The 27,249-nt window shown below is 46.1% G+C and overlaps 1 protein-coding gene across 1 annotated transcript; it reads right to left on the bottom strand.

Annotated features, from left to right (window-relative positions):
* Positions 1–12,458: 12,458 nt before the first annotated feature.
* On the bottom strand, positions 12,459–25,259 carry slc2a15a (solute carrier family 2 member 15a). The gene is made up of 12 exons (XM_084709483.1): positions 25,024–25,259; positions 23,133–23,231; positions 20,201–20,361; positions 18,703–18,827; positions 18,368–18,513; positions 17,671–17,803; positions 17,185–17,372; positions 15,487–15,597; positions 15,076–15,177; positions 14,889–14,964; positions 13,992–14,119; positions 12,459–13,335 (listed from the first exon to the last, which is right to left on the bottom strand). Exons 1-12 carry the CDS (start codon positions 25,066–25,068, stop codon positions 13,081–13,083), a joined length of 1,569 nt encoding a protein of 522 aa, XP_084565609.1. The 5' UTR covers positions 25,069–25,259; the 3' UTR covers positions 12,459–13,080.
* Positions 25,260–27,249: the final 1,990 nt, after the last annotated feature.

Here is a 27,249-nt window from a genome sequence, read left to right on the forward strand (position 1 = left end):
GGAGCAGCTCCATATAGGCTAAAGGCTTGGGATACTTCGAGGAACATGCCGAACGCAATGACATCATCTTAAAATGCACCCCGAAACCTTTCAGACATTACCTTTGATATAGTAAATCACATAATATCCAGTCAAAAACTTTGCATCGTATGCCTTTAATTCTCAAAACTACACTTAGATCAACGCACTGATTGATGACGTTTCAAACTGAGGTTAACCATGATGGATTTGGGAACCTAAAGTTGATGGATTACTCCCCGCAGCGTCACTTAATGACAAATCATTATCATTTCTACCTTGTCATCCTGCCAGTTTCAACCCAACTGAACCACCGGGGGGCGCCACAAATGTTTTTTGCATAACCATGAGATATTTACACTAAAAAAGATTAATAACATACTGACATGTAGGCCTACATTAAGAGAACTTGCCGCTCTCCCACCCCTAATTTGTCTATCTTTGTGATACATTTTCTAATCACATTATAAAGTAACATGGATGGATCTCATCAATTGTCAGGCATCTAGTTGCTTGATGGTTTATTTTTCAGCCTCCACTCCTCCCTGTGTTTCACCTTCTGATGTATAGGTTGAGAGAGTGAGAGTGTCGAGTGTGGACATTTGAGTGGCTTTGCTTGTGTGCACTTGTGTGTTGATAGTGTGTGAGCGTACATGAGTGTATGTTAATATCTGTGTGTCTATTTGTGTGTGTGTGTGTGATGAGCGGCAGGTAGCTGCCACTCTGAGGGCAGGCGCAGGGCCTGGCTGCCCTCCCCTGAACCCCGGGAGCCACACATCCATCAGCAGCCCTGTGGGGGGCCTGAGCCCTCCCCCACCTTCTCTCCTTCACTCTCCTTCCTCCATCCTCCATTCCTCCCCAGTACTCCTCTCTCTCTCTCTCTCTCTCTCTCTCTCTCTCTCTCTCTCTCTCTCTCTCTCTCTCTCTCTCTCTCTCTCTCTCTCTCTCTCACGCGTACTCATTCCGCTCTGCTACTTTTCTTTTCCTTCTCAACCCTTCTCCCTTCCTCCCTGGGCTACAACTTCCAGGCCTCTTCTCTGCCACTCCTCACCTCAGTTGATGTGTGTTACGGGGCCCAGAAGACCAGAAATAAGTCCTTGCAAAGCACACAACTTCACTGAGTTTGTTTGGTGAAGAGAAACACCACATACACCCACGGGAGCAGCGGACACGTGCCCTTCACGACAGCCAAGAATAGAATAGTATCAGATCGACTAGTCAAATGTGCATTGAGTTTATGTTACCATTGTTGTACTATTCTGAGGCCTGTACGTAATAGCATTTTGCTACAAGTGTCAACACCAAAGTCATTACATTCCTGATAGTCATCCTTTTTGTCACACATTTAGCAAGGAAGTGGTGAGGTGTTACTCTAGCTGGGTAATGTTTGGGATTGAGTTGGTGGTTTGAGTCATATTACCGTAACCATGTGCGGTTATGGGTTAGGGATGGCCATAAGACAACAAAAAAGTTTTGCACTTCACCAGGATTGAACTCAGGACCCTTGAATAACAAGCACAGCACTTTCATGCTTTCCCCAACCCCCAGTCACTAGGCTGAGAGCTCATGTGACCTAAAAGAGAGTTTTATAAAGTAGCTAAATGAAGTCACAGCCCTAAGGTATGTTTGTAGCCCCATAGTCCTCCAGACTATCACCTAACTCATTAGGTGTGTGCTTTCCAACGCTTTATCCATCTGGATGGATGGAGCGAAAGAGAGAGAGGGAGAAAGAGAAAGAAAAGGAGAAATATCACGGCCTGAGAGGCAGGAGGATAAGGAAAAGGAAGGATGCAATGAGAGAAACGGTGATAGAGAGAGACTAAGAAAAGCCAGAAGAGAGGGAGCGTGAGAGTACAGAGAGAGAGACAGAGAGAGAGAGAGAGAGAGAGAGAGAGAGAGAGAGAGAGAGAGAGAGAGAGAGAGAGAGAGAGAGAGAGAGAGAAAGCTAAAGTGACAGAAGTGTCTCCCTGGCATCTCCAGTACCTCGGAGACTCCCTGACCACAGCTCCACTCACCAGTCTCAGAGACTGGCCAGGGGTGCTTTCATGGCTCCGTTGGGCCCATCCAGATATATGTGTTTTTCGACCCAACACATACTAGCAGTAATACCTATTCCATATGAGTGAAGGCACAGCCCAACACCAGGTTTTCAGTATTAGGCATCAGACTGGACCCTCTGTTCCGCCGTGTCCGGAAGCTTCTGTCTGCTCATGTCCTTGTCATCCTCAGCTATGGAAAGGTGCTAACCTTGGTGCACAGCCCATAATGATCACAGAAGAGTTCCCTCCTGGACCCCTAAAATTCTTTGTTGACAACAACATTTCAGTTTATAACGTTTTTTTCTTGGATTGTTTACTCTTTTTTTCACAATAAATTGTTGAGTAGTTTGTATATTTATGAAACACCAGCTACATGGTCTATACGGATCTGATATGAGTAAGTATGTTTCAAAAGCAGCTTTATCTTATGGTATAAAGATAGTGTTCAGGTCTGCAATATTCACGTAGATATGGTGTGGTCCATTTGACCATGTCATGCTTGACATGCAATACCAGGCAAACATGTCTACACACGTACTTTCACTAAACATCACTGTGTCTTTTGACACACACCCCCTCCACCACACACACACACACACACACACACGCACACACACACACTTTGGGGTTCTCCTGCATGGTTCACACGGTCTGTGTTTGATGGTAGAAAAGGTGGGTTTGGACTTCCTCCAAACGTTGCCATGTTCTCAGCCCATTCACACAGGTCCGCTGTATGTGCTTTTCACATCTGTCCTCTGCTAACACCATCCATGCTATGACTGCGACACAGACACGTGGGGGTACAGCCATAAAATACCTGGCAACCTGCCGTTGCTGAGAATTAGCGGGACTCACTGAATGAGTAAACGTCTGAAAACACTCGAATGACCAGGCTCAGCTAACACACACACACACACACACAGGCATATGGGCCATTGCCTGGGCTGAGCCTGGACATAAAAACACGCACACACTGTAGTGGGGTAGTTGGGGCAAGGAGGAAACGTCCTGCCTTTATGTGAAGTGGAAAAAAGCGTGGGAAATTGTTCCCACCAGTTGGCAAAGATCATGGTGCAGATTTGCGTGGGTTTGAGTCCCAGATCAACGGAAGTCTTCCTGTTCATACTGATGTGCTCATAGTGTGAGGTGGAAGGAGAGGTATTCCAGTGATTAAAATCCCAACTGTTTAAGTTCCTCCTGTGTGTGTGTCCAGGCACACACACACACTTGCGCGCGTACACACACACAGACACACACATGCACACACACACGCTTAGGCGCGTACACACACACACTTGCGCGCGTACACACACACAGACAGACATACACTCACAGACACACAAGCCCATATTTGCTCCTATCCTGCATGAAAACCCAGCACCAGTCAACACATCACTGTGTAAATACAAAGTTCAAGTCATCAGGAACACAATGTCCTGACACCATAATTAAATTAAAGATCAATATTTTCAATCAGAACTTAAGACTTCATGGTAACTGAGAGTGGTTGATGGACGAGGGTTAAATTTGTGAATAGTCCAATTAATCCAGATAAAATACACCCACTGTCCTTATTTAACCTCATATTTGGAAAAGGAGTGCAAATGAAGCCAGTTTGTGCGTGTGTGCGTAAGTGTACATATGTGACATTTTTGATAGTACATGTTGTGTGTGAGGTGTGAGTTGTGGTCACAAGGTGGTCACCTGTTACATTGTGAGTTCTGTGGGAATTGCTATAATTATGATGTTCCAGTTGACTGAAAATGATGACATACTGTAGGTTAAGAGATGTTATCATAGGCCCTTCATGAATTTGAAGCTACTTCTCAGTCAGAAAGATGTGACATCACAGCTTGCATTATCTGCAGTTGTTAATGTTAATGTCATAATGATAACTTTAACTAGCCAATCAAAAGCCAGAATGAGAAGGAAATAAAGGAGCCTACTCCACTCACCAGTCTTCTGATAGGATGCCAAACCATCTGATCAAAACATCTTTATAGTACACTGTAGGTCATTTAACAAAGATAATAAAATGAGTGGATGGAGAGAGAAAGAGAGAGAGAGAGGGAGGGAAACAGATGACTCTCTGCTCCAGTCAATATTTAATCCACATTCACTCCGGTTTTTCTTCCCTTGTTTTCTCTCTCTCTCTCTCTCTCTCTCTCTCTCTCTCTCTCTCTCTCTCTCTCTCTCTCTCTCTCTCAGGCTTGAGCAGTGGATATGGGATGGGAGGGGGGTGGATATGGAATCTCTCTCACTGCTAACCCGTCGATATAAGTCACTGTCTGTGTATCCAGACTAAGACATAGATGACTGTAAAGAGATATTCTGATCACCCCACCCACCTTGACAATTCTATCAGAGCCCACCCTAGTGGACTGGTCTGAGGTCAGCAGTACCGTCTTCACATTCCTGGGACGCCAGGGACCATATGGACCAGGAGCTGAGTAGAGCAGCATGTGTGACGTCTCCGACAGACGCGGACACACACACACATACACACACACACACACACATACACATGGACACACGTAGACATGCATGTGCAGGCACAACTATAAATACACATGCACACACACACACACACACGCATATTCGCATTCACACACGTGTACACACACACATCATCATAGTCTACTGCAATGGGGGTTGGGTCTACAAATGTCACCTCTGGACCCAAATGTCACACACACTGAGGACCACATGGGTCATTCCTGATGGTGTCATGTGGTCAAGAAAAACTCCAGGCTGTATAGGGTGAATCATCCCAAAACGCTGGCTGTAACAAGGCTCATCACAGTACCTTACAGTACGACCAAACAGACAGCAAACATTTTCTACAGGCACCATGTCTCACCATGAGTCTGTATGGGCAGTGTGGATTGCAATCACGGAATCAAAGCTTGTAATTGGTCAAATTGAGACACAAATCAAGCTGTAATTGGTCCTCATGCAGTATTGTCTTTCCCCATTGGCTCCCCTGTCACCGTACCTTCTGACAGCCAGACAACTGTCCAGCACTGCACAAGTCTACAAAGAAGGTCTGTCAACGTTCTTTCAACGTTCCTCGCACCATATCAATTTCCACCAGCGCTCAGACAACCGTGCAGTGTGACCTGTCTCTGCACTCAGCAACAACCATAGCAGGAGGAAGAGAAGAAGGAGAGAGTGAAGGAGCAGGGAGAGAAATAAATAAAGTGAGAAATGGGAAGAGAAAGAGAGAGGGAAGATGGGGGGGGTAGCATTAAGTGGAGTGAGTGAGTGACTGAGAGAAGACAAGGAGGGGAGGGGCACGGGGAAGGCAGAGAGAGGGATCAGCGAGCGAGCGAGCAAGGGAAGAAATTGAAAAAGCAGAGGCGGCGCGGGGTCTTGCAGGAATTTTGGGGAGAGAGAGGGAGCGAGGGCTGGTCGAAAAGAGCGCGGAGGCAGCGTGTTGAGAGCTGTTGTGTTTCAGAGGTCCCCTTCAAAGCCAGCGGCTCCTGATGTCTTTACCAGACGCTGGGCTGCAGGCTGCAGATTGTGGAGGCCGCAGACTGCAGCTCCGTGGCAGGGTTAGGGGCCAGCGGGACACTTAGGACTTCTGAGTTCTGGCAACTGGGGTTTAGGTAGTCTGTGAAATGCAAGCTGAGTGTGTTGGAGTGTGACGCTCTAGCTGAACCTGCACAGGGCAGGGGCTAGGACCCAGGGAAACGGTGGAGGTGACATAACAAATGTTTAGAGGGTGTTGGACTGGGGTGAAGTGATTTCTCTCGCTTTCTCTCTCTCACGCACATATTGACTACAGGTCCACTCTGAATGTTGTGTGTTGTCGGCATGGTAACAGAGATGTTGCCTGCGCGTGTGTAGCCTGGTGAAGTCTTCAGCCATGCCACCCAGTAGGCGCACGCCTACACAGCTCTTGGCCTGACCTTTGACCTCTGTAGGGTCACTGGAGTGTGACCATGGGTGTTTGGCAGATTTACAGTAACTGTAACTGGCATGGAGACATTTGAGAGAAGACTTACTGAAAACCTTTACCATATGTCATTTTCAGACATAACACTTCAAGTTGCTTCTATTATCAAATAGTATTTTGGTTAAAAGAATGATGGGCTCCAAACAACAGATGCTACTCTAGTCTAGTACTCTGGAGTGAACAAAAAAGTCGACTTGGCTTAGAACATGGTAAGTACTCAATAGAGCACCATTACAGAATAATTAACCACAGAGGCAAACTGTCAAGCCATCAATTCCCTCCTCAGCCAGGACCTTTTGACCTTCCAAACGACAATCCTCCACTCTCAGCTCGCATCACGTTTGACTGCCCGTCTGCACCGCTAACTAGGATATAATATTATCAAACAGAGCTACGTCAGTGTGTTAATGGTCAACGTGTTTAGGATTCCCACCGTACACGCCTAATTAGGTCAACGGTCTGCATTTAGAGCCAGGGCTGGAACTACAGGAATGTTCTACGGCGAGAGGGTTGGTTAAGGAGGGAGGGGCGTGGCCGTGCTGGGGCCTGGGTGGTGGTGCTGGGGGTGGCCGTACTGGGGCCTGGGTGGTGGTGCTGGGGGTGGGAGTCAGCGAGCGAGAGAAGAGAGAGCGTGCATTCCATCCTGCGCTCTTGGTTTTCCCTCCTTTGGACGTCAATCAGGTGTGTTATCTCCTCCCCTCTCCCTCTCCCCTGGCCGGCCCCCTCTCTCCCCGTAGGGGTCTGTCAGTGTGGCTGTCGGCCCTGAGCGATGACGGAGGGGGCCTCTCATATCTGGAATAGCTGATAACCCCAGGACCCCCAGAGCGAGACCTTCGCTGTCCGGTTAGACACGCTGACACCCCGTCCTCTTCTCACCTTACACCTTCTCGTCTTTCCCCACTAATGCACCCAGTGATGACGCCCCCCAGAACCAATCATCCAAAAAACATTGGAGAAACACCTTCAGTGGGGCGTCACTCAAATCCGTTATCTGTCATTCAACCTGTGAAATCTAATTATGACTTTTACAACTTGCCGACACTGGTAACCTCCGAAACACATCCGACTCCTAAAATCTGCTCTCCGTCCATAACCTTATCACAGGCCTGAAATAGCTAGCAGGGTCAACAGGGAGCTTTGTCTGACACTTGTCCCCCTGCGACCTCACAAGACATTGCAAACTCGACCACACACTCCCTACACATCCAAAACGTCATGTCAACGGAGCCCACCCAAATATGCTCTGCCGATGTGTTTTACCAGTGAAGCATAGATGTAGAAATGTATCAAACCCAGAAGGAGTTGAGGTCGATGTAATATATGCACCAACGAGTAAAGTATGATTATATGGCATTCTGGAGCAGCAACGGAAAGTTCTGTTTAGGTTCGTGGGGCCTCCCTTTCTTCTGGGGCAGGACAGAGTATAGGCTAGGGGCTTTTCGGTGGAGTTGGGGACTGCTGAGTGTGTGTGTCTGTGTGAGAGAGTGGAGTGGTGGTGTGTGTGTGTGTGGCGGGGGGGGGTGGGGGAGAAGGGGGACGTGATCTGATGCGGGACGTGCTGGCCCTCTTGACAGGAGCTGTCGCTGGAATAGCAGGGGGGTCCTTATCAATCAACCCCCCCACCTGCCACTCAAACTGCCTCACCGTGGCAACCACAGGCCTGCTATCTGGCCAGCTGTCTCTCTGCCTCTGTCCTGGTCTGAGAGATGGGCTTGTTAAGGGGGGACCATGTCATCGGGACCAAGCCACAATGGTGCTGAAAAGAAGCCTATGCTAAGTCACTGTATCAGCAGGAGTAGCAAGCACATGCATGGGATTTTATTTAGGGTTTGATTTTAGTTATGGTGGTTAATTGATGGGGGTTTGAGCCCAGGGTGACACTCTTCGAATACGTTCTGTGATGGACAAGCAGAAAACCAAACAGTCATAGGGAGACAGTGGGAGAGAGGGAGAAACTCAACAGTGGGACAGAGTGAGAAAGTCAACATCTGCTCCCACCCTCCCCCCCATCCCTGCCTCCCTGCCTCCCTGCCTCCCTGCCTCCCTCCCTCCCTCCTTCACTTCACTTTCCTCTTTCTGTCTACCTCTCTCTCCTTCTTTCTCTCTCACTCTGTCTCCCTTCATTTCATAAGGCCGCTAAGTTTTTCTAGTATTTTCTCTCCCTGTCCCTCTTCGATGTTCCTATAGAGTGGTCAAGAGACAGATTAAGGGATAGAGAGAGAGAGAGATAGAGAGAGAGAGAGAGAGAGAGAGAGAGAGAGAGAGCGAGAGAGAGAGAAGGGGCAACCCTGGGGCTTTTGTTTAACAGTAGCAGAATGAATATGTAAAGGACAGCTCATAAATAGGGTGGTGGTGAGGGGGGGGGGGGGGGTGAAAGGGACCCCCGGGGGGGAGCAAAGCCCTGCTGCAGCCCTGCCTCTGACCAGGCCCTGGCAGGGACCACACTGACACACTGTCCACTCACACAAAAGACAGGCTTGGGATACTGTCACTGTCCACACACAAACACACAGACACACTCACACAGATATGTGTGTCTGCCAACACACACAAACACACACTCAGACAAGAGTCCGTCAATCAGAGGGGACAAGGGGCCTGGCGGGAAATGGTTGGGAGCAGATACATCACTCTCTGATAGCACTGGGTAAAAGACACGACGAAACTGGAAGATGCATGGGGACTTTCAACCCATTTTATGCTCATCTGAAATCAACAGCCAGTGTAAAAGCATTGTGAGAAGTGTGAGTGCCTTTCTTCCTCCCAGATCTCTCTCCCTCTCCCTCTCCCTCTCCCTCTCTCTCTCTCTCTCTCTCTTTCTCTCTCTCTCTCTCTCTCTCTCTCTCTCTCTCTCTCTCTCTCTCTCTCTCTCTCTCTCTCTCTCTCTCTCTCTCTCTCTCTCTCTCTCTCTCTCTCTTTCCTCTCTCTCTCTCACTCTCTCTCTCTCTTCCTCTCTCTCTCTTTCCTCTCTCCTCTCCCTCTCTCTCTCTCTCTCTCTCTCTCTCTCTCTCTCTCTCTCTCTCTCTCTCATGCACTCTCTCTAGCCAGCTATAATGGCAGTGTGCTGATAGCCAGTGTCACTGCCGTAATCATCATAGCTGTGGTTGTCTTCACGCAAACCCATGTCCTGCAGGGTGATTTGGACAAATTGGGATGCAATGTCTTTACCTCTCTGTGAGAGAAAAACATTGGTTAGGACACAGAGAGTTGGCTGGTTACAAAAGAAAAGGAAGGAAAAAACACAACAGCACATTCAGATTTTTCTATCTGCAAATAAATCTGGTTTGCTATATATATATATAGATCTAAAGTACAGATATGTGATTTATACAATCCTAAGTAACATCATGAGAAGCAAGTGTTGAGCCTATAAACAAGAACATTAGGTTTTATTCCAATTGTTGTTCATTTTCAGATCTTTTCAGATCAGAAATTGTCTTTGAAAATAGCAGGTAGTTGGATTGGTTTTGATGCACTCCTTGAGAATACAACAAAGCCAGTGATGAAACAGGATGTCCAAAAACTATCTGAAGGAGACTGAAGGAAAACAGATTCCTCAGTGTGTGTGTGTGATGTGTTTGAATGGTGTGTATTATTCTGCCCTGCATACAATGTATTTAACATAAACAGACCAGGACACACTGCCTCTCCCTAAAAGGAACAATAAAGTTATAATGTATTGCGTTGCTTATTCAAGCCAGTAAAACCAACTCTACACCAGACACAGCCACATGCAGGTGCATACTGACTTGACCGGTTTGCCGGAACTCTCAATGACCACACTACAGCTATAGCCAAAACTTGAACCCTATTGGTTTATGGGTCAACACATCAAACTAAGAACTAAGAAACCAAACATTGGGCACTTTAAATGTAAATACCCAACAAAATTCAAACACTTGAGTGAAAAAATTGGTCTTCCCTAAATGGATACAGCATACAACGTTTTGAACAAAGCTTTTCAAATTGCAATCAACCTGCATGGTCATAAATATTCTTCTATGGTCAATATTCAGACCCTTGTTGTGATCTTACTGGTAAACCCTGCATGGTTTACACTCATGCACACATATTAGATCTCTCTCCTGATGTGGTTTGAACACGCACCATCAAACCTCAGACCTGCCACCAACAGGTTAAACCTTCATGGTTCATTCTGTGTGGTCAGAACACTTCCCAACCCAACTTTAAGCAAATTTTGATGTTCACACTGTCCAAACCATAGACGACATTTAAGTACTACCGGTCAAGCTTGGTCAAGCATTGTCCAAACCTCTGAATGTACTGCGACCCTTGGCATCGTCCCAGGTTCACGCTACACAGACAAAAAATGAATGACCCCTCAACCTAAGTCACACTGTAGATATTCTAATAGGTTTTTAGCCTATTCGATCCAAACTCACTACATTTTAAACCACAGATGACCTGCCCTGACCCGACCACAATTAGCACCCACTTATAACATAGTTTAATAACCCTCCATGGTCCAACCCCCCCCCCCTCGCCGGCCTCACTTTACACCCCCGTCAACAGCAGTCACAGGCTGACCTGACACGACTGCACTCTCTCCAGCCTCTATTGTGGCCCCTCTCTTTAAAGAGAGCCATAAAGAGCTACCATAGGGCCCTAGTCCCACTGCAGGATCACAGGGCCCACAATGCAAACTGGGAAATGGTGTCTATTGTTATTCACAGAGGCAGACACACAGGTCAGCCTTTGACTGAGGGGACTCCGCCATTACAGGTAGTTGCGAACTGTCACCACTCGTTGAGATTAGGGCCCAGTACACAAAGAGGGTTGTGGCCCCACAATGACTTCAAATAGGTTTCAAGGTAAACTCCCCTCTACACCAGAGAATGGAGCAGGACCCCCAGTCACAGACACTTGTGGTACCTTGCGTATTGTGGGCCTGGCTGCGTATTGGCCCATCGTTTTCTTCCCCTTGGTGTCGTAAATGAACAAAGTAACAAGATGTCTCCCTGCATTTGCGAGTGAATGGCGGATGAATGTGGAGTAAATGCTGAGTGCTGACCTGGTTTTGACGACATCCAAAGGAGTAATAATGCTGTGATCACACCACGGTGAAGCTTCTTGGGTAGCCTAGGAGCCTGATGTGTTCGAGCAGGGTCTAGAACGGCCTGTAGGGCGACACAGTGATGTGTTTTCTGGTCTAGATCTCACCTCCTCGGTCTTCCACCTGCACCTTAAACATGTGTCTACAGTGCCCTCTAGTGTCAGTTCCCCTTGATGCATGTCCTGCATGTACAGAGGGAAGTACTGTTTATGTGAGGGTCAAATGACCATAAGATAAAATAGGAGCTGTATGTGGGTTAGTGTGTAGGACTTTCTTTTTAAATGAGTGTGGATAGGAATTGTCAGTGTATGGGCCAGTATTGGACTGAATGATAGCAATAAGTGGTAAACAAGCTGTAGCTGCTCACGACATGTATGTATCAATACCAGCCTGCGTTCACTCGGCATGTATATTTCGGCATGAAAAATGGAATCAGTGTATCTTGTACTTATGCAACAGCTATATCATTCAACATTTCACTGACCCTTGGTCAAGGCCTCCCTGTATTGTCTGTGCTGCTTCACCCCACACTGAATGACCTTTAACCTTCTCCAGACTCACTTCAAAGTAGCCTGGAGTCACAGACGCAACAGGAACCTAACAATACAAGTTCTCCACATCAAAGACCACTGGCGAAAACGCCTTCACAAATACGCATCGGAACATACAAAGGGACCAATCAACATCTTATGGCTTTAATGATGCAGGAGAATAAACACATACACATGCCGTAACTCAGGAGAAACCAGCTCTGGTCTTTTTTAAATAGTGTGGGATGCTTATTGGGAATGGCGTTAGCATAATAGCATCAGCGGTGCTGTCTGTGGCCTCTGGGCTAGGCTAGATGATTAGCATGTTAAACAACTTTCACCCTGACAACTCACCTCTCTCAGACTCATTTCTGAAACCCTCCCTAGTGTGTGTGCGTGTGTCATTGAGTGTGTTTATGTTTGTATGTTATATGTTAACATACTGTATTTTATGTTTGTCATTCAGTTTTATAGAACCTGCAATCAAACCAAGGATTTTTTTTAATGAAAGAATACTGTGCTATTATACTTTTTATGTACAAACACTCCTTGTTGACCCAGCTCAACAGGTCTCTCTCACCCTCTCTCATTTCCTCCATCTCTTTCTCCCCTCTGTCTCCCCAAACCTTTGCAACAGCAGCTCTTCAAAGTTTTTCATAATTTGACCACCAAATGTCAGAGTAGATTCTATGCATATTTTTGCATGATTCTCGTAAAAGAGCATAATCTATTAATGTAATGTGTAAACACAATAAATGTTCACCAGCAATCTAAACACAGTCACACACTTTTGTGTATTTTGTAATCCATTCAAGTATCTGACGCTCACACAAGTGTCAACTACTTTAATGAATCATTTAGGTCATAAAGATTTGAATTTAACATTGCTCTCATAAAATACATGAACATACACAATTTACACAGTTATATATTAGAAAATAAACTCTGGCTTTTGCTAAAACCATACAGTATGTATAAAAAACATTTAGATACATCCTGTGTAAAAATGTACAGCTCTGACAGTCAAGAATACTGATGCAGTCTGCAAAATGACTGCAAAAACAGGGGAGTGGGTAATGGGAAATAATACAACAGAAGACTTAATAAAATGTAACGTATGGTGCCAACTCACTGACTTCTGTGTACAGTGTGTGAGTGTGTGAGTGTGTGAGGGTGTGTGTGTGCGCGCATGAGCGTGTGTGGAGGAGTTAGCACTCAATGCTGCTCTTGATCAACAATTAGTCCACCCTAAATTATCCTAACCTGATACACCACAGACTTCATTATACAGTAGATTATCAACAAAGAACTAAACAATCGGTTGGGTAAGTTTTACTTGTCAAGATGTTCAACACAGTTTCACAATCTCTGGGATCATTTAAGAAGGAAACACTATAGAGACATTGGTCTTTACACTCTCTCTATCTCTCTCTCTTTTTTTTTATGTGCACTCTCATTGGCTCATGGGACGGAAGAGGAGCTGTCAAACTCCATTGAGCCGTGCTCCAGGGTTCCGTATCCGTTCATCTTCCTCAGTTTGAGCTGGTCAGGGTGGCTGAGCGCCTGGGTCTCAGGGACCGCCTCTTTGGAGGCAAACATCTGGCTGATCTCCACGAACGTCTTGTTCTTGGTCTCCGGGATGACGAAGAACACGAAGATGGCCACGGCCAGACACACACTGGCAAACACCAGGTAGCAGTAGGACCCAGCGGACATCTGCCACCAAGGAGGAGGGCGGGGGGAGAGAGAGAGGGTGGGTGGATGGGTTGGGGATGGGACTGGATTAAGTGAGACACAGAGCTGACTGAATTGTACTATTCTGATAAGTGAAGAAGGGGGATAGAGGCTATATGCAGAATCAGGGCTGCAGTCATACTGATTGAGGGTTGGAGACGTTCAGCTCTGTGTTGACTAAATTGAGTAAGATTTGTGCTAAAGAAGCTAAAGAAGAATCGAGGACATGAGTTCAGGCAGCAGTCAAGCATAGAAGAGAGAGGAAAGAAAGCATGCGAATGCGAATAAACTCCAATTTCTAATCAAGCCCCATACAACACAGTGGATTCAAAATGTCACTATTCTCAGAGGGTAAAGGGTGAACTAAATGGGGTAAGACACTTTGTATTGGCAGAGAGGCCATGTGTAGTGAGGGCAGAGAGGCCATGTGTAGTGAGGGCAGAGAGGCCATGTGTAGTGAGGGCAGAGAGGCCATGTGTAGTGAGGGCAGAGAGGCCATGTGTAGTGAGGGCAGCGAGGCCATGTGTAGTGAGGGCGGAGAGGCCATGTGTAGTGAGGGCAGAGAGGCCATGTGTAGTGAGGGCAGAGAGGCCATGTATAGTGAGGGCAGAGAGGCTATGTGTAGTGAGGGCAGTTACCTGTAGAAAGGGAAAGACAAAGCCCACGGTGAAGTTGGATATCCAGTTGAGGGACCCTCCCACAGTGTAGGCTGCTGGCCGGTGGGACTGCTTAAACAGCTCAGCAGTAATCAGGAATGGTACCCCCGCTGCAACAAGCCACCAGTATTACAAACTATGCACGCACATACACACACTACACACACAACCACTACACACTTGCACACTATATAAAATACACACACACAATACACAGTTTTGGTATTCAATCAAAATGTCCTTCATTCATATTTAATTTTACATTTTGATCTATTTAAAATCCTACCAACACATGTAAATAAACACATTTTGGAGTTTGGTAATGCTTGATGTGGTGACACCACACAGTGTGAATCCAAAGACTAGTATTCTCTCTGGTCCGTGTGATGAAGAGGTTTTATTAATCAATGTCAAAATGTGCATAATGACTATTGTGAACGACTGTAAAAGCAAACAGTTCAACCAAGGAGTAGTCTGTGTATACTATACATCCTTTATGATTAATCTGTGACTCATTTTAACATGTCCTTGCATATATACTGCCTCTGACCAATAAGGTATGAATACGCCTAATTACGAGCAGGCCTCCATTGTGATGAGGTATGTGCGGGCGGGACGTCACACATCCTCCTGCATGCTGCCATCATCTGAGCAATTATTCTTTTCATTACTCCCTCTTAAGGAACAACCCCCCCTCACATGAAAGCTGTAACCTACACGACTGGGAGGTTAAAACAGGGACTGGATTTTCTTTCGACGCCAGAGGGCGCCATTTGCTCATGTAAGATCAGAGGGCAGCCCAGCTCATCACACTTCTCTGGTGTTTCCCTCAGAGGAAAGAGATGACACCAACTGCAATTCACAAGTAGAATGACCTACCAGGGCCGATACAGAACCCGGCGATGATCCCGACCACACACCCCACACTGACGTACCGCATGAACGATACGTGAACCTGCAGGAAGGACATACAGAAGACACCGGGACTATTACAGAGTTGAACACACAATGTGAACGGTATTGAAAAACAAGCGCGCACATGCGTACACCACAAACACGCACCTACCTGTAGAATGAGGGAGAAGGTGATCCCAGCACAGCAGATTCCCATGACTGCAAACCCCCCGATAATGAGAGGCCTTCTTCCCAGCTTCTCTATGGTGAAACACTAAAGGGAGGAACAGACAGAGAGAGAGAGAGAGATAGAGAGAGAAGAGAGAGAGAGAGAGAGAGAGAGAGAGAGAGAGAGAGAGAGAGAGAGAGAGAAGAGAAGAGAAGAGAAGAGAAGAGAAGAGAAGAGAAGAGAAGAGAAGAGAAGAGAGAAGAGAAGAGAAGAGAAGAGAAGAGAAGAGAAGAGAAGGAGGGAGACCATTCAAACTACAGTAGATTCACCTAAAACGTTGGTCAAAATTGTTATTGAGTAAGATGAGAAACGTCTAACAGCTGAACAGCAGCCTCTGACCAGGCCCAGACTCACCCCGACCAGGCCAGCAATGATCTCAATGGCCCCCGTGCCCACTGTGGTGTACTGGATCTCTGGGGCAGGGATACCTGCATTCTCAAAGATGTCATTGGTGTAGAACCAAATCTAGGGCGAAGAGAGAGAGAAAGAGAGCAAGTGAGAGAGTGAGAGAGAAAGAGGCACTGTCCAAGATATACACTTGTCATGCCCAGATGAGTTTCATCAAGCCCTCATTCAGCCCTTTATCAGATACAGAACAAGATGTTTCTCCTTCGATTTCGTACAAACACGTTGAGTCGTATCGGAGAAGAAGGCCATCGCAGAAGAGAGGAGATCGAGTGCGGCAACTGTAAGCCTGAGGGGCATTGGCGCAGGTGGCAGAGCATGGCGCAGGTGGAAGCAACATGGCCACTCGGTAACAGTGCACAACCCCTCAGATTCAATTGCATTCAATTTGGGGACTGTGCAGGGAGGCTAACTCCAGACAAGGGGACCATCACCAGGAACAGCAGACGGCGGGAGTGAGAGCGTGTCTTGTTCAGGTGGCGACGCACACACACACACACGCTCACACACACAAATGGATACTGTATGCACAGACAGACGACACACGATCACACAGCTGTGCTTACGGAGGACTGCCAAGGTTTGCTAACCGTCACATCTCCTTAAGCCTGCAGATCACAGGAGACAGCTGCCCGATATCATCGTCATCATCACTGCTATCATCACCTCCACTAACCTCTTCTTCTTCATCCTCACTGCCGTCATCACCGCGTTGAGCACTGGCTCACATTGGTTTACGACCGCTAATTAGCAGCTAAAAATACAGTCAGGAGATGAATCTGCTAATGAGTTTGTGCTCTGGCTACTAGAGCGGACCCAGGAGTCCCTGTAATCATTTGAATAATTAATGTTTCTCAGTGGCATAATTCAAGAAGGGATTTGTGCGAATCCAATCTTTGTAAAGTGATGACTCGCAGCTTTGGGTCTGCTCTCGGGGTCCGCATGGGGAAGCAGAGAATTGAGCTTTCTATTTAGTCATCTTTTTCTTACAGAGTACTGTACATTACATCTGGGGTATAGGAGGAGGGGCAGGTGAACTGTTGGTCTGCGTGGACAAGAATTTCTAATAATAATTGACTGTCGGCCAACAAACTTTGAACTAGCACTTGGAAAAGGTAAGGGAAAGTATTGATGATGGGAAATGGAGGCTGAAACAAAAAAGCTGTGAGAAAAGAAAGGAAGGGCATAAAGGGATGGATGAGGGCAAGACTGGTGCGTGGAGGTGAAAAGGAGACAGGCATGGAGCACACAGGGGGAGACAGACAGACAGAGAGAACGAGAGAGAAAGACAGATGGAGAGAGAGAGAGAGAGAGAGAGAGAGAGAGAGAGAGAGAGAGAGAGAGAGAGAGAGAGAGAGAGAGAGAGAGAGAGAGAGAGAGAGAGAGAGAGAGAGAGAGAGAGAGAGAGAGAGAGAGAGAGAGAGAGAGAGAGAGAGAGAGAGAGAGAGAGAGAAAGAGAGAGAAAGAGAGAGAATGAAAAAGAGGCAGAGGAGACAGGGAAAGAGAAGGAGAGAGGCAGAGAAAGACAGAGGGAGAGAAAGAGACGGCGATGGAAGTATGAGAGGGAGAGAGGGCACCTCTGGAAGGCTGAGGAACCAGGCAGAGCAGAGCGATTGTGGGAAACAGAAACACGCTAGCCGGACTCACAGCGTCGATGCCAGACAGCTGCATGCCAATGTTGATGACCACCACGCTGAGAAGCTGCCAGCGCACCGATGGGTCCAGCAGCAGTTGCCATACCGACACTGTCTCCACGGACGACAGGGAGCGTTGCTCTTCCTGCATCTCCTCGATCTCCGCTTGGATGTTGCACTTGGCCCGGTACCACTTTAGAGCTGGGACAGGAAGTTCATGTCAGGAAAGGACATCACAGACATACAAAATACATGGGATAGGTGGAATCTGTGTCATCTATCCCAATGTTTTACCTACCAGAGGTGTCAACATTCAACCTCGGAAAGTAGGCATACTACGTTTGTTCCACACACACACTGAGCCATCTGACTCCATTCACATACAGTAGATACGCTCGTGATCACAGGTCTTGAACCAGATTAGCGCCGTGATCCCACTCAGTTTTCCGACACCTCTGTGGATTCGGCGTGACTATACGTGAGTGGCGTGCACACTGACCGGTGATCGTGGCGTGGACGTTGTGTTTCTCTATCAGCAGGTAGCGGGGGCTTTCAGGAAACCATGGCAACATCATCAACTGAATGAAGGTGGGAACCACCACCAGTGACAGGAACAGGGGCCAGTGCTCCTCCTGTAACCGTGGCAATGTTGGTTTATAATAATGGGATGATGGACAGACGGAGGATTAAGAAAAACCAAGTTTCTGCAATGTTTAAATCCATACTAGATCTAGTATTGAGGTCCATGAAAAGCATGCATAAACCAGGAAATTAATAGAAAGCTCTTTCATTAAAAATGAAACCTTTCAACAGAACTAAGATGTCTTTGAATGTAGATGTGTTCATCTGTTTACCCATGGGGTTTTTGGCTGATTACAACTACAACCACACCACAGTCATGTTTATAGTCATGCTGCTGACTAACTCCCTCTGGTCTTTCTGGGCAACTATTGGGTAACTGGGCACATAGAAAACATTTATTTAAAAGGTTTAACAGAATTTCCCAAAGACATCATACAGTGGAATTAAGATAATCTTCACACTTCCCCGTGACCTCAACGGACTTTCACATTATCCATAAAAAACGCATTATCAAAGTTTGTCAGCATGTGACGTCCAAGTGTACACAGGATGCATTCACCAAGACCTCGACACATACGAAGTTCATGTTTCGAAACATTCCAGGAAGTGCTAACCTTCCCCAGGAGCTCATGGAGGCCCAGGATCTGAGCGGAGAAGACCCCGGCACAGATGAAGATGCTGGGCACCAGGCCCAGGAAGCCACGGAGGTTCTTGGGAGCGATCTCCCCCAGGTACATGGGCACCACACTGAGGGATATGCCTGGGCAAGAACGTGGAGAGAGGGCACGGTGAGAGTTAGCTCAACACAGCAGACGGGCGCGTGAGTACGCGTATGGGGTTGCAGTTGGGTTTGTGAACGGGAACATCGTGCTGTGTGTCTTTGTGTGTACTGTATGTGTGTCTGTGTGTGTGTGTGTGTGTGTGTGGGGGGGGGGGGTATGTGTTTTACCTGAGTGTATCCCAGTGATGAAGCGGCCAATGATCACCATCTCAGGAGAACCACATATTCTGCTGAAGCCCATGAGTGACCCGGCGATAAACACCAGCACCGTTGAATTCACCACCGTGCCCTTCCTGATCACACACACACACACAAACACACGCACACACACACACATACTGGTGTTATGTGGTCCATCTCTCATAAAAGAACTTTGATTATCAGAACAGACAAACTAATGTACCAGGACTTTAGGTTATGGTTATGGAAATGTGCATAAAAGCATGTGGGCCAGGTTTATGCAAGCAGGACTTCCTCAGCCTTTATCAGTAGTAAACCCCCCCTCTGAGAGGGCTGGCCATGTCTGATGTTAAGAGTTGTGATTAGCCATAAAACACTACCGGGTGGTGAAATTGATCAGACCATAAACAGCATTGTAAATCATTCTCTTTCATCTGTATGTAAATGCACAGCCATGGCGGTGTTAGAGCTCTTCTGTAAACAAGCTCACAATGTCAGAGATTTTAACTGCTGGAGGTGCAGAAAAACCTTCAGTGAAACCGGTTGAGAGTTTTCATTAGGAAAGGTACAGGGGACAGGGTTGGTGCACTTTGAAGGGTAAAGGGGACAGTGCTAGTGCACTTTGAAGGGGGAAGGGGACTGTTCTGGTCCACATATGGGGCCAGGGGAGAGAAATGTGAGCAGGGTCATCACTGAGTTTAGGAGGGTAGAAGCCTGATAGATGGTGCAGGTTCTCTAACGACCTCAGCGCTGGATCAGGAGGTGATGGGTGTGTGTGTGTGTGTTTGTAAAAAAGAGAAGCAGTGTTTTTTATTTGTGAACGCATGAATGCGAGTTTGTTTGGGGTTTCTGTTTGGAGAGTGTGAGCATGTATAAGTGTGTGTGTGTGTGAGTGATTGAGTGTGTGCGTAGAGCTCCATGTTCCAGGCCTAGGTGGCCGTGCCCACAGCTCCAGATGCTTCAGTGTCTCTGAGGCTGGTCATGCCAACTGGCTGACATCCACCCTAAAGATGGCCTGTCTCCGGGGCTTGCAGTGGGGTGAGGGACCAGAGCATCGGAACTGGCCAGAACCAACTCAGAGGTCTACAAAGGACAGCACTTTCCAAACTGTGGTCAAACTTCAGTCAACCTTTCAGTCAAGCTACATAACAGTTGCAGAAGTTCAAATGCAGGCCTGTAATTACAGGGGTGAGTTCAGTTCGAGCTGACGGGCAGAACTTTGCTAATAAAGACGCAATGAATGACATCCGTGAACACGTTCGAAGTTGGGGTTTTCCCGGAAATGCAACAGTTAAAAAAGCTGCGCCTCTCCGAACGTCACTCGGCAAGCACGTGCCCTCGCTCGCTGCCAAAAAAACCCTCCAGCATCCCTCCAGATCATGTGACCTCTCCCGGTGTGCGTACGGGGGGCTGAGGCGAGTGCGTGTGAGTGCGCGTGGCGCGCAGCTGACCGGGTGCCCGCGGGGTGTGCGTTGAGGGGCCTCACCTGCCGAAGCGCGTGACGAGTATGCCCACCATGAGGGAGCCCACCAGGCCGCCGACGGCGAACACGGACACGGTGAGGGAGTACATGAGGGTCAGGGCCTCGCTGTCCAGACCTGTCCCATTACGGCTCACCGAGGTCCTGTTGTAGAAGTCCTTGATGTACTGGGTGGGGGGGGGGGGTGGAAGAAGGAGCAAGATAAGGAGGAGTAGAGAAGGTAAGGAGAGAGGACAGAGGAGGAAGGAGATACAACTGGGAGTTTGTTAGAGTGTGTGTGGGGGGGGGGAGACATTTTAGATGGAGTTTTAGCATGACTTCTATGTGAAGGAACAGCAATACTATGTCATGCCTGTGGTTTGCTGAATTTGTTCCCGTGCTTGGTGATTTAACATTCTTTTCATGAGAATGAATTCAAAGGCATTAGATCTGAATGGAGAGAGACAGTTATCGAAGATACGGTTTTCAAACTAGCATGTGATACAGATCAATGTTCAACATGTGGCGTTCAACACAGTGTTTCATCACAGACGACATGAAGCTGACATTCACACAGACAATTACCACTTTGTCGGTTCCCAGTCCAAGATGTACAAACTGCATTTGACCAATCAGCGTATGTCTCTCAAAATGAGTCTACAACTGTGTGTGTCCTTGTCATGAGGCCTCGCTATCTCTCTCTCCCTACTTCTCTCTTTCTCTCACTGGCAGTTACAGGTCATGGACTAATCCAATTCCTCTAGCCTCTCCTCTTTAAACCTTAACCTCCAAATCAATTTACCACAGGCCTGCACAGTGTGGGCCATTCAGGATCCATTCAACCACTCAGAGGCCCAGTACAGAGGCGAGAGACAGGAAGTCTGGCAGGCGCTCTGACATGTTCATGCAAGTAGCAGGCCCGTCACTTCCTGTAGCTATGTAAGAGAGGATGCTCTAAACAAAGCAATAAATGAAGTATTATTATTATCTCTTCCTTTGGTTACTTATCTGGTATTTAAATGTATGATTATGTTTGAATAGCCTTGATATATACAGTATAGCGCCTCCTTTTGCAGTTCTTTAGATAGTATGGCATCGCAAGAGGGTTGTTCCTCTCCGGGAAGGGCTACCACGCCACAAGAAGGCTGCCGGGAGAACTACATCTCCCAGAATGCATCACGCAGACAGGTGCAAATGCCTCAGCCCACTGATTGAACCGGGAGCTCAGGTGTGGGAGAGAGAGACAAAGGAGAGTACAAAGGAGTGGACCCACACACTAAGCAGGAGGGAGCGAACACGGGCACAAAGTGAGTTTGACACCAGAGGAACTTTGATCTTGCGTATACCGTTGGTAGGATCCAACTGAGGAGCAACTGTATGAAGCATATGTTTTGCTTATAGTATATATTATAATAACTTATGTTTGCTTCCTTTTCTTGTTAGTGAATAAACCGGTTTCTTTGTTTAAACACAGTTTGCCTACTCTGTCCGGTTGTGACGCATTGCCCTACACCCCGCTTACTGGTAAAACCTCTCATAATACCACAATAGATAGTATAAAATCATAGCTTAGATAGCCATGATTAGGACTAGTATTTGTATTCGTTGTACTACACTAATTCGTTGTACTACACTAATAAAGTTCAGATGACATAACCAGTGTGGGCTCTAACCCTCCCAGGTTCACCACGAGAAGAGACAACCTCAATATATTAAATACAGGAACTAATTTACTTACACAAACATAACATGATAATCTTACAACATCCCAGTATTACTTCCTACATTCAAGCCTGTCTCTACATGGCTGACCTCTTGACTGAGGCATCCTGTACAGTTAGCAGCCAGCAGCTCCACTGTACAGTCATCCTTAAGCACACATGCATTCCTCCTGATAAAGAGCAGCCCAGTTTGTAATTCAGTCCACATTCCTGACCACAACCAACCCACTGACACATCTCTCTCTCTCTCTCTCTCTCTCTCTCTCTCTCTCTCTCTCTCTCTCTCTCTCTCTCTCTCCTCTCTCTCTCTCTCTCTCTCTCTCTCTCTCTGTCTCTCTCTCTCTCTCTCTCTCTGTCTCTCTCTTTCTCTCTCTCTCTCTCTCTCTCTCTCTCTCTCTCTTTTGCCTGTCTCACAGCAAGTTAAAGTTCACTACATTCTTTTTTTAAATCATAGTATTTTGTCATTCAAGTAATGACAAATAGCCTGACGTTGTCATACTCATAATTCTAGTCAGAATATGAGTCTGAAAACTCTCCGTTGGGCTGTGACTATGGGGCGTGTTTCAACCAAACTCGTAAAATAAATGCCTCTTCGCTCAATTGGACAGACCTACAACCAATCAGAGCAACGTAATATGTTGTTTGTTGAAAACAAATTCAACCCAAGGGCTCTTTCGTGACATTGTTGATTACGTTACTGTTGATCATCTGTCCATCGTCGTATAAAGCCCGCCCTGGCAATTTCATTGGTCCGCCCAGATCGTGGTTTTATGTAGTTGTTCCCAATACGAGACCCTACAGACCCAACTTCCCAACCAAAATTTTTTGTGGGCGGGGAGAAGTTGGGCTGGCAGCCAGGCTAAATGACAAAGGCTTAAAAGGATGAAATATGTAAGTGCTGAATCTCAGCTCAAGGGTTGATCATCCTAAATCATCTGTTGACATCCATAAAGCATTTGGTTGAAAGTATGAGTTATAAACACGCCTCAAGTCAGACATTGGCCCATAATGCAGTGTTGGTGGTCAGATTGGTGATCTTGGTTTCAGAGCATTTTCATACAAAGCCAAAATGTAGTTAGTCAGGGATAAAAAGCCAGAGTGGATACTGGCAAAACAGTTCTCTAAAGGGGAGGGTATTTTTTTATATCTAAGGACGTGTCTCTAAGGTCTCTAAGACTCTATGGTGAGTATCAATGCTTTGGATTTAGGTCATTGTGTACACAGTGTGTTGGCCTTACCACAGCTGGAGAGTTGACCACTGCCAGGTTGTAGCCATAGAGCATGGAGCTCCCGAAGGAGGTGAGAAACGCTACCGCCAACAGAGAGGAAGTCAGGTGCTGGTGGGGGGACAGAGGGGGTAGGGGGAACAGTGGACACATGAGGGAGGGTGGGGGGCGTAGGGGGAACAGTGGACACATGAGGGAGGGTGGGGGGCGTAGGGGGAACAGTGGACACATGAGGGAGGGTGGGGGGCGTAGGGGGAACAGTGGACACATGAGGGAGGGTGGGGGGCGTAGGGGGAACAGTGGACACATGAGGGAGGGTGGGGGGCGTAGGGGGAACAGTGGACAAATGAGGGAGGGTGGGGGGCGTAGGGGGAACAGTGGACACATGAGGGAGGGTGGGGGGCGTAGGGGGAACAGTGGACACATGAGGGAGGGGGGGTGACAGAAGTGAGAGGGAAAGACATTTACATCTCTGAGGAAAAGAATATCATACTATCTGAGGACAAGAAAATCAGTGAATGAAGGCTGATAAAGGGGAACAGCTGATATTACCGAGAACCTTAGCCCAGCTTCTATCCTTTGAAACAATCGGTGACTTACCTTTTATAAAACGGTGTATTCATGTTTGTGTATTACATACAGTACACACCTACATGATTTATAATAACTCATACTGTACATTTCACTGACACGCATAGATGTAGAATGTAACCACTCTTCAAGGCACATGATTCCACTACTAGAACTGGACTGAAAGCCATCACTCTAAACTAAAAGATCACGAGTGCCTAACGACTTTAGAATCGGTTTCTGGCTTTTACCTGTTTTGCTTTGTCCTAGAAGAAAGGAGACAATAGAAGAAAGGAAACAACGTTCACCTTTTGAATAACTGTTAAGCACACAACATTGACTTCTATCATCCATCAATTACCAACACAACCAGAAACAAAAGACAACTTTTGTTGACAAGTTGATGTTCAGTTAATGGGGGTCAAAGAAGGGAAGAGTCAAGAGTCTGAGTTTGAACTTGGGGCTCACTGGAAATTAATCGGGAAGTTTTCCAGCTAATTAGTCATTCAAGTTGAGCTTCCTAAACTGATCAATAACATAGATATTCAATTACAGTAATGGTGAGTTGACAAATCCGATCTGACAAACTGAAGTCATCAGATAGTACAGACCATAATCATTTGGCAGGTATTTCAAGTACAATCTGAAGGGAACCCATGGTTGTCCTCAATCTGTGGTTGAGATCTATAGTCAGAGAGAAGGTGAGTGGGAGCTTAACCAGCTCCAGAGTTGAGGTCAAGCCAGGAAAACTCACTCAAACTTAATTTGAGCGTTAAGTGGTCAGATGCAGTCACTTACACTCACACACGTGAGAAAGGTTCTTCAGACATTGTCTTGTGACATATAATTATCAATCAGTTGAGAACCTATCCTTATTGAGAGGAAAGCAGGGATTCAATAAACCATGTTTGAAAATGTCCTAAAATTACATTTCAAGGCAATATAGATCTATAAACAAAACAGGAAACTATAATGGTTGTGAATGAGACAAATGAAAAAGTATGATAAAACTAGGAAGCAAATACATGACCAGCTTCATGACACCAACTTGTGGAGGATTTATATTCTTCTCTACTCTAATGAGTTTACATCTCTCAATATAGGTAATGTCAGTGAGCAAACCTGCAGTTTTACTAATAGCTGGGATATCTAGTCGAGGAAACATTATAGGTCAACTTGTCCATTGAAATGTGTGTGTATAGATATTGCCAAAATAGTTTCTAACAATATTCTCTGAACAAATATTGGTAAAATGTTAAAGTTAATTCGACACAATTCGTTCAATCACTTTACGTTTAACATAGTATAACATAAATCAAATGGACAAACTTACTGATGTAATTTTCCCCGACGACGTTAACAAAACTTCCTCAGCCATTTATGAATCTGTCATTGAGTAGCTTCTCTCTCCCCGAAGATAAAAAGAAAGATAATTCCCGCTACTATTTTCTTGAAGCCACCGGCATCACAGTGAAGCCCATTTTGAGACAGGCGTGGTTATAGTTTCAAGTCCAAGAGGACAACCCCGTCACAGGTTACTGAAGTTCGGAGTGTGATAATCTACGGCGTGTCGGGCGTCTCCTACTCCGGAGTAGCGCAGCGGTCGTGGCTAACAAGTAGAGGCCAGTGTCATCACATGATGGCGAGCAACGTGATTCTCAGAGAAAGACTGCTGAAATCAATTAGCTAAGTGAATTTACAAAGCCCCTTAGACTGGACTGGCAGTCTGAAGTAAGGACAGGGCAAACATGGTGAGTAAAACCCAGGCCTACATCTGTAGTTTTATGAGGAGAAGATCAGCCTAGTCTCAAGTGTGTACCTGTGATTCTTACACCTTATTAATATACAATAATGCAAGTCCTACCAACTATCTATTGTATGTATATTACTGCCCCTTTCCCCCTTGCCTCTAACACGGAAATAATCAATACCTATTACTAAACCTTGCAGGGATAGGCTATTACTGTTACACCATTGCCACAGTGCAACGTTTTTTCATTTGTAGACATACAATAAATTATCTTGTTCAATCATCATCATCCTCATTATCATCATCATCACCATCATCGTCATCGTCATCATCATCATCATCTCCTTCATCATGAAAAAACACATTTAGTCATTTACTCAAAAAATTATAAACTGTTAACAATACCAATATTTACAAATATCAATACAATTCTAATGTATTGCATAACCATTGTGAATACAGTTCAAATCAAACTAAATCCACCTTAATTATTACATTAATTATGACTATATTTTTAGGTATTTGGGATTCTACTAATATTTATACAGTTTTATTCTCCCATTTTCTGAGAAGTCAAAATCTGGTATGACATATTGGTCATATGACTCCTTTGTACAGCAGCTTGCATTTTATTAAAAATCAATTATGACTTCACATAATACACTATTCATGGAGCCCAAGTTGTGAGACAGCTGTACTGTACTGACTGCTCACGTAGGCAAAAAAAAGAAAAAAAGTGAGAAAGACAGCTAGGGTGGGTTCAGACAGAAATCCATTGCTCTGTCTCTGAGAAAGAATGGAAGAAAGAAAAAAAGAAAGAACGATAAAAATCAGTTATTGCGTCTGTCTTCTCCTTAAGGCTGAAATTGATTTGAATTGACCCATGCGTGTGTTATGTGATTAAGATCAGTGACCCTGCATGCCATCCAATACCCTCAGCTACCGGAAGCTTCTCCATAAACCCCTCCCACCCATGTGGTGTGTGGCAGCATGATAGAAGTACAGTCTCGTCCGTGTGGCTCTTGTTACGCTTATGAGAAAACTGTGCTGCTGCACTCATCCAATGAGAGTCCTTCAACTTTTAATCCGAGCAGAGTTCAGCATTCTTTGTCCTCAGTAAGGCTGCTGTACACATGATAAGATGATAAGACAGGACTGGATGGAAGCACTGGTTCATATGACTCCACCATATGTCCTGAATACACACAAACACACAGACACTCAAGGAGAGAAAAAGAGAGAAAGAGAGAGAGAGCATAAAGAGCAGTGTGTGAATGATGTTGCTGAGGCAGGGAGTCCCCCTGGTGGATGGTGACCTTACTGTCTGGAGGAATTCTTCAGTAAGTGTAGTTCATTGAGACTGAAGGAAAGATGGATTAAAGAATATACTGTGTTTCATCCAAAACCAGCTTCTAACCATGAACATGTCATTTTCAAGCAATATTCCCTGTGCTGCACACTTAATTCCTTCCCCCACATGCTCATTCCCTCCAATCCTGTGATGCCATTGGTAGGTCCTCCAGCCGGTCTCCAGGGTGATTGTTAAGGGGAGGGGCTGTAAGATGGATTACCCTCCGCCATATTGGCCATCAGCACCAATCAGCAGCCAGGCAGGAAATGGATGGCTCTAATTTGTTCTCATTATTATCATACCAGCCATGATGCTCAGACAGACACACACACGCCGCTCGCTGTCACAGCCGTGAAACGCACCCATTAGTTATGTTGGGAGACAGCCTGTGTGTGTGTGTGTGGGTCCAGGCTATGTGTGTGTCTCTGTGAGTATGACAGAATGGGATACACACACGC

Source organism: Hypomesus nipponensis, chromosome 11, assembly GCF_054491055.1.
Source record: "Hypomesus nipponensis isolate SF chromosome 11, ASM5449105v1, whole genome shotgun sequence".
Classification (NCBI taxonomy): domain Eukaryota; kingdom Metazoa; phylum Chordata; class Actinopteri; order Osmeriformes; family Osmeridae; genus Hypomesus; species Hypomesus nipponensis.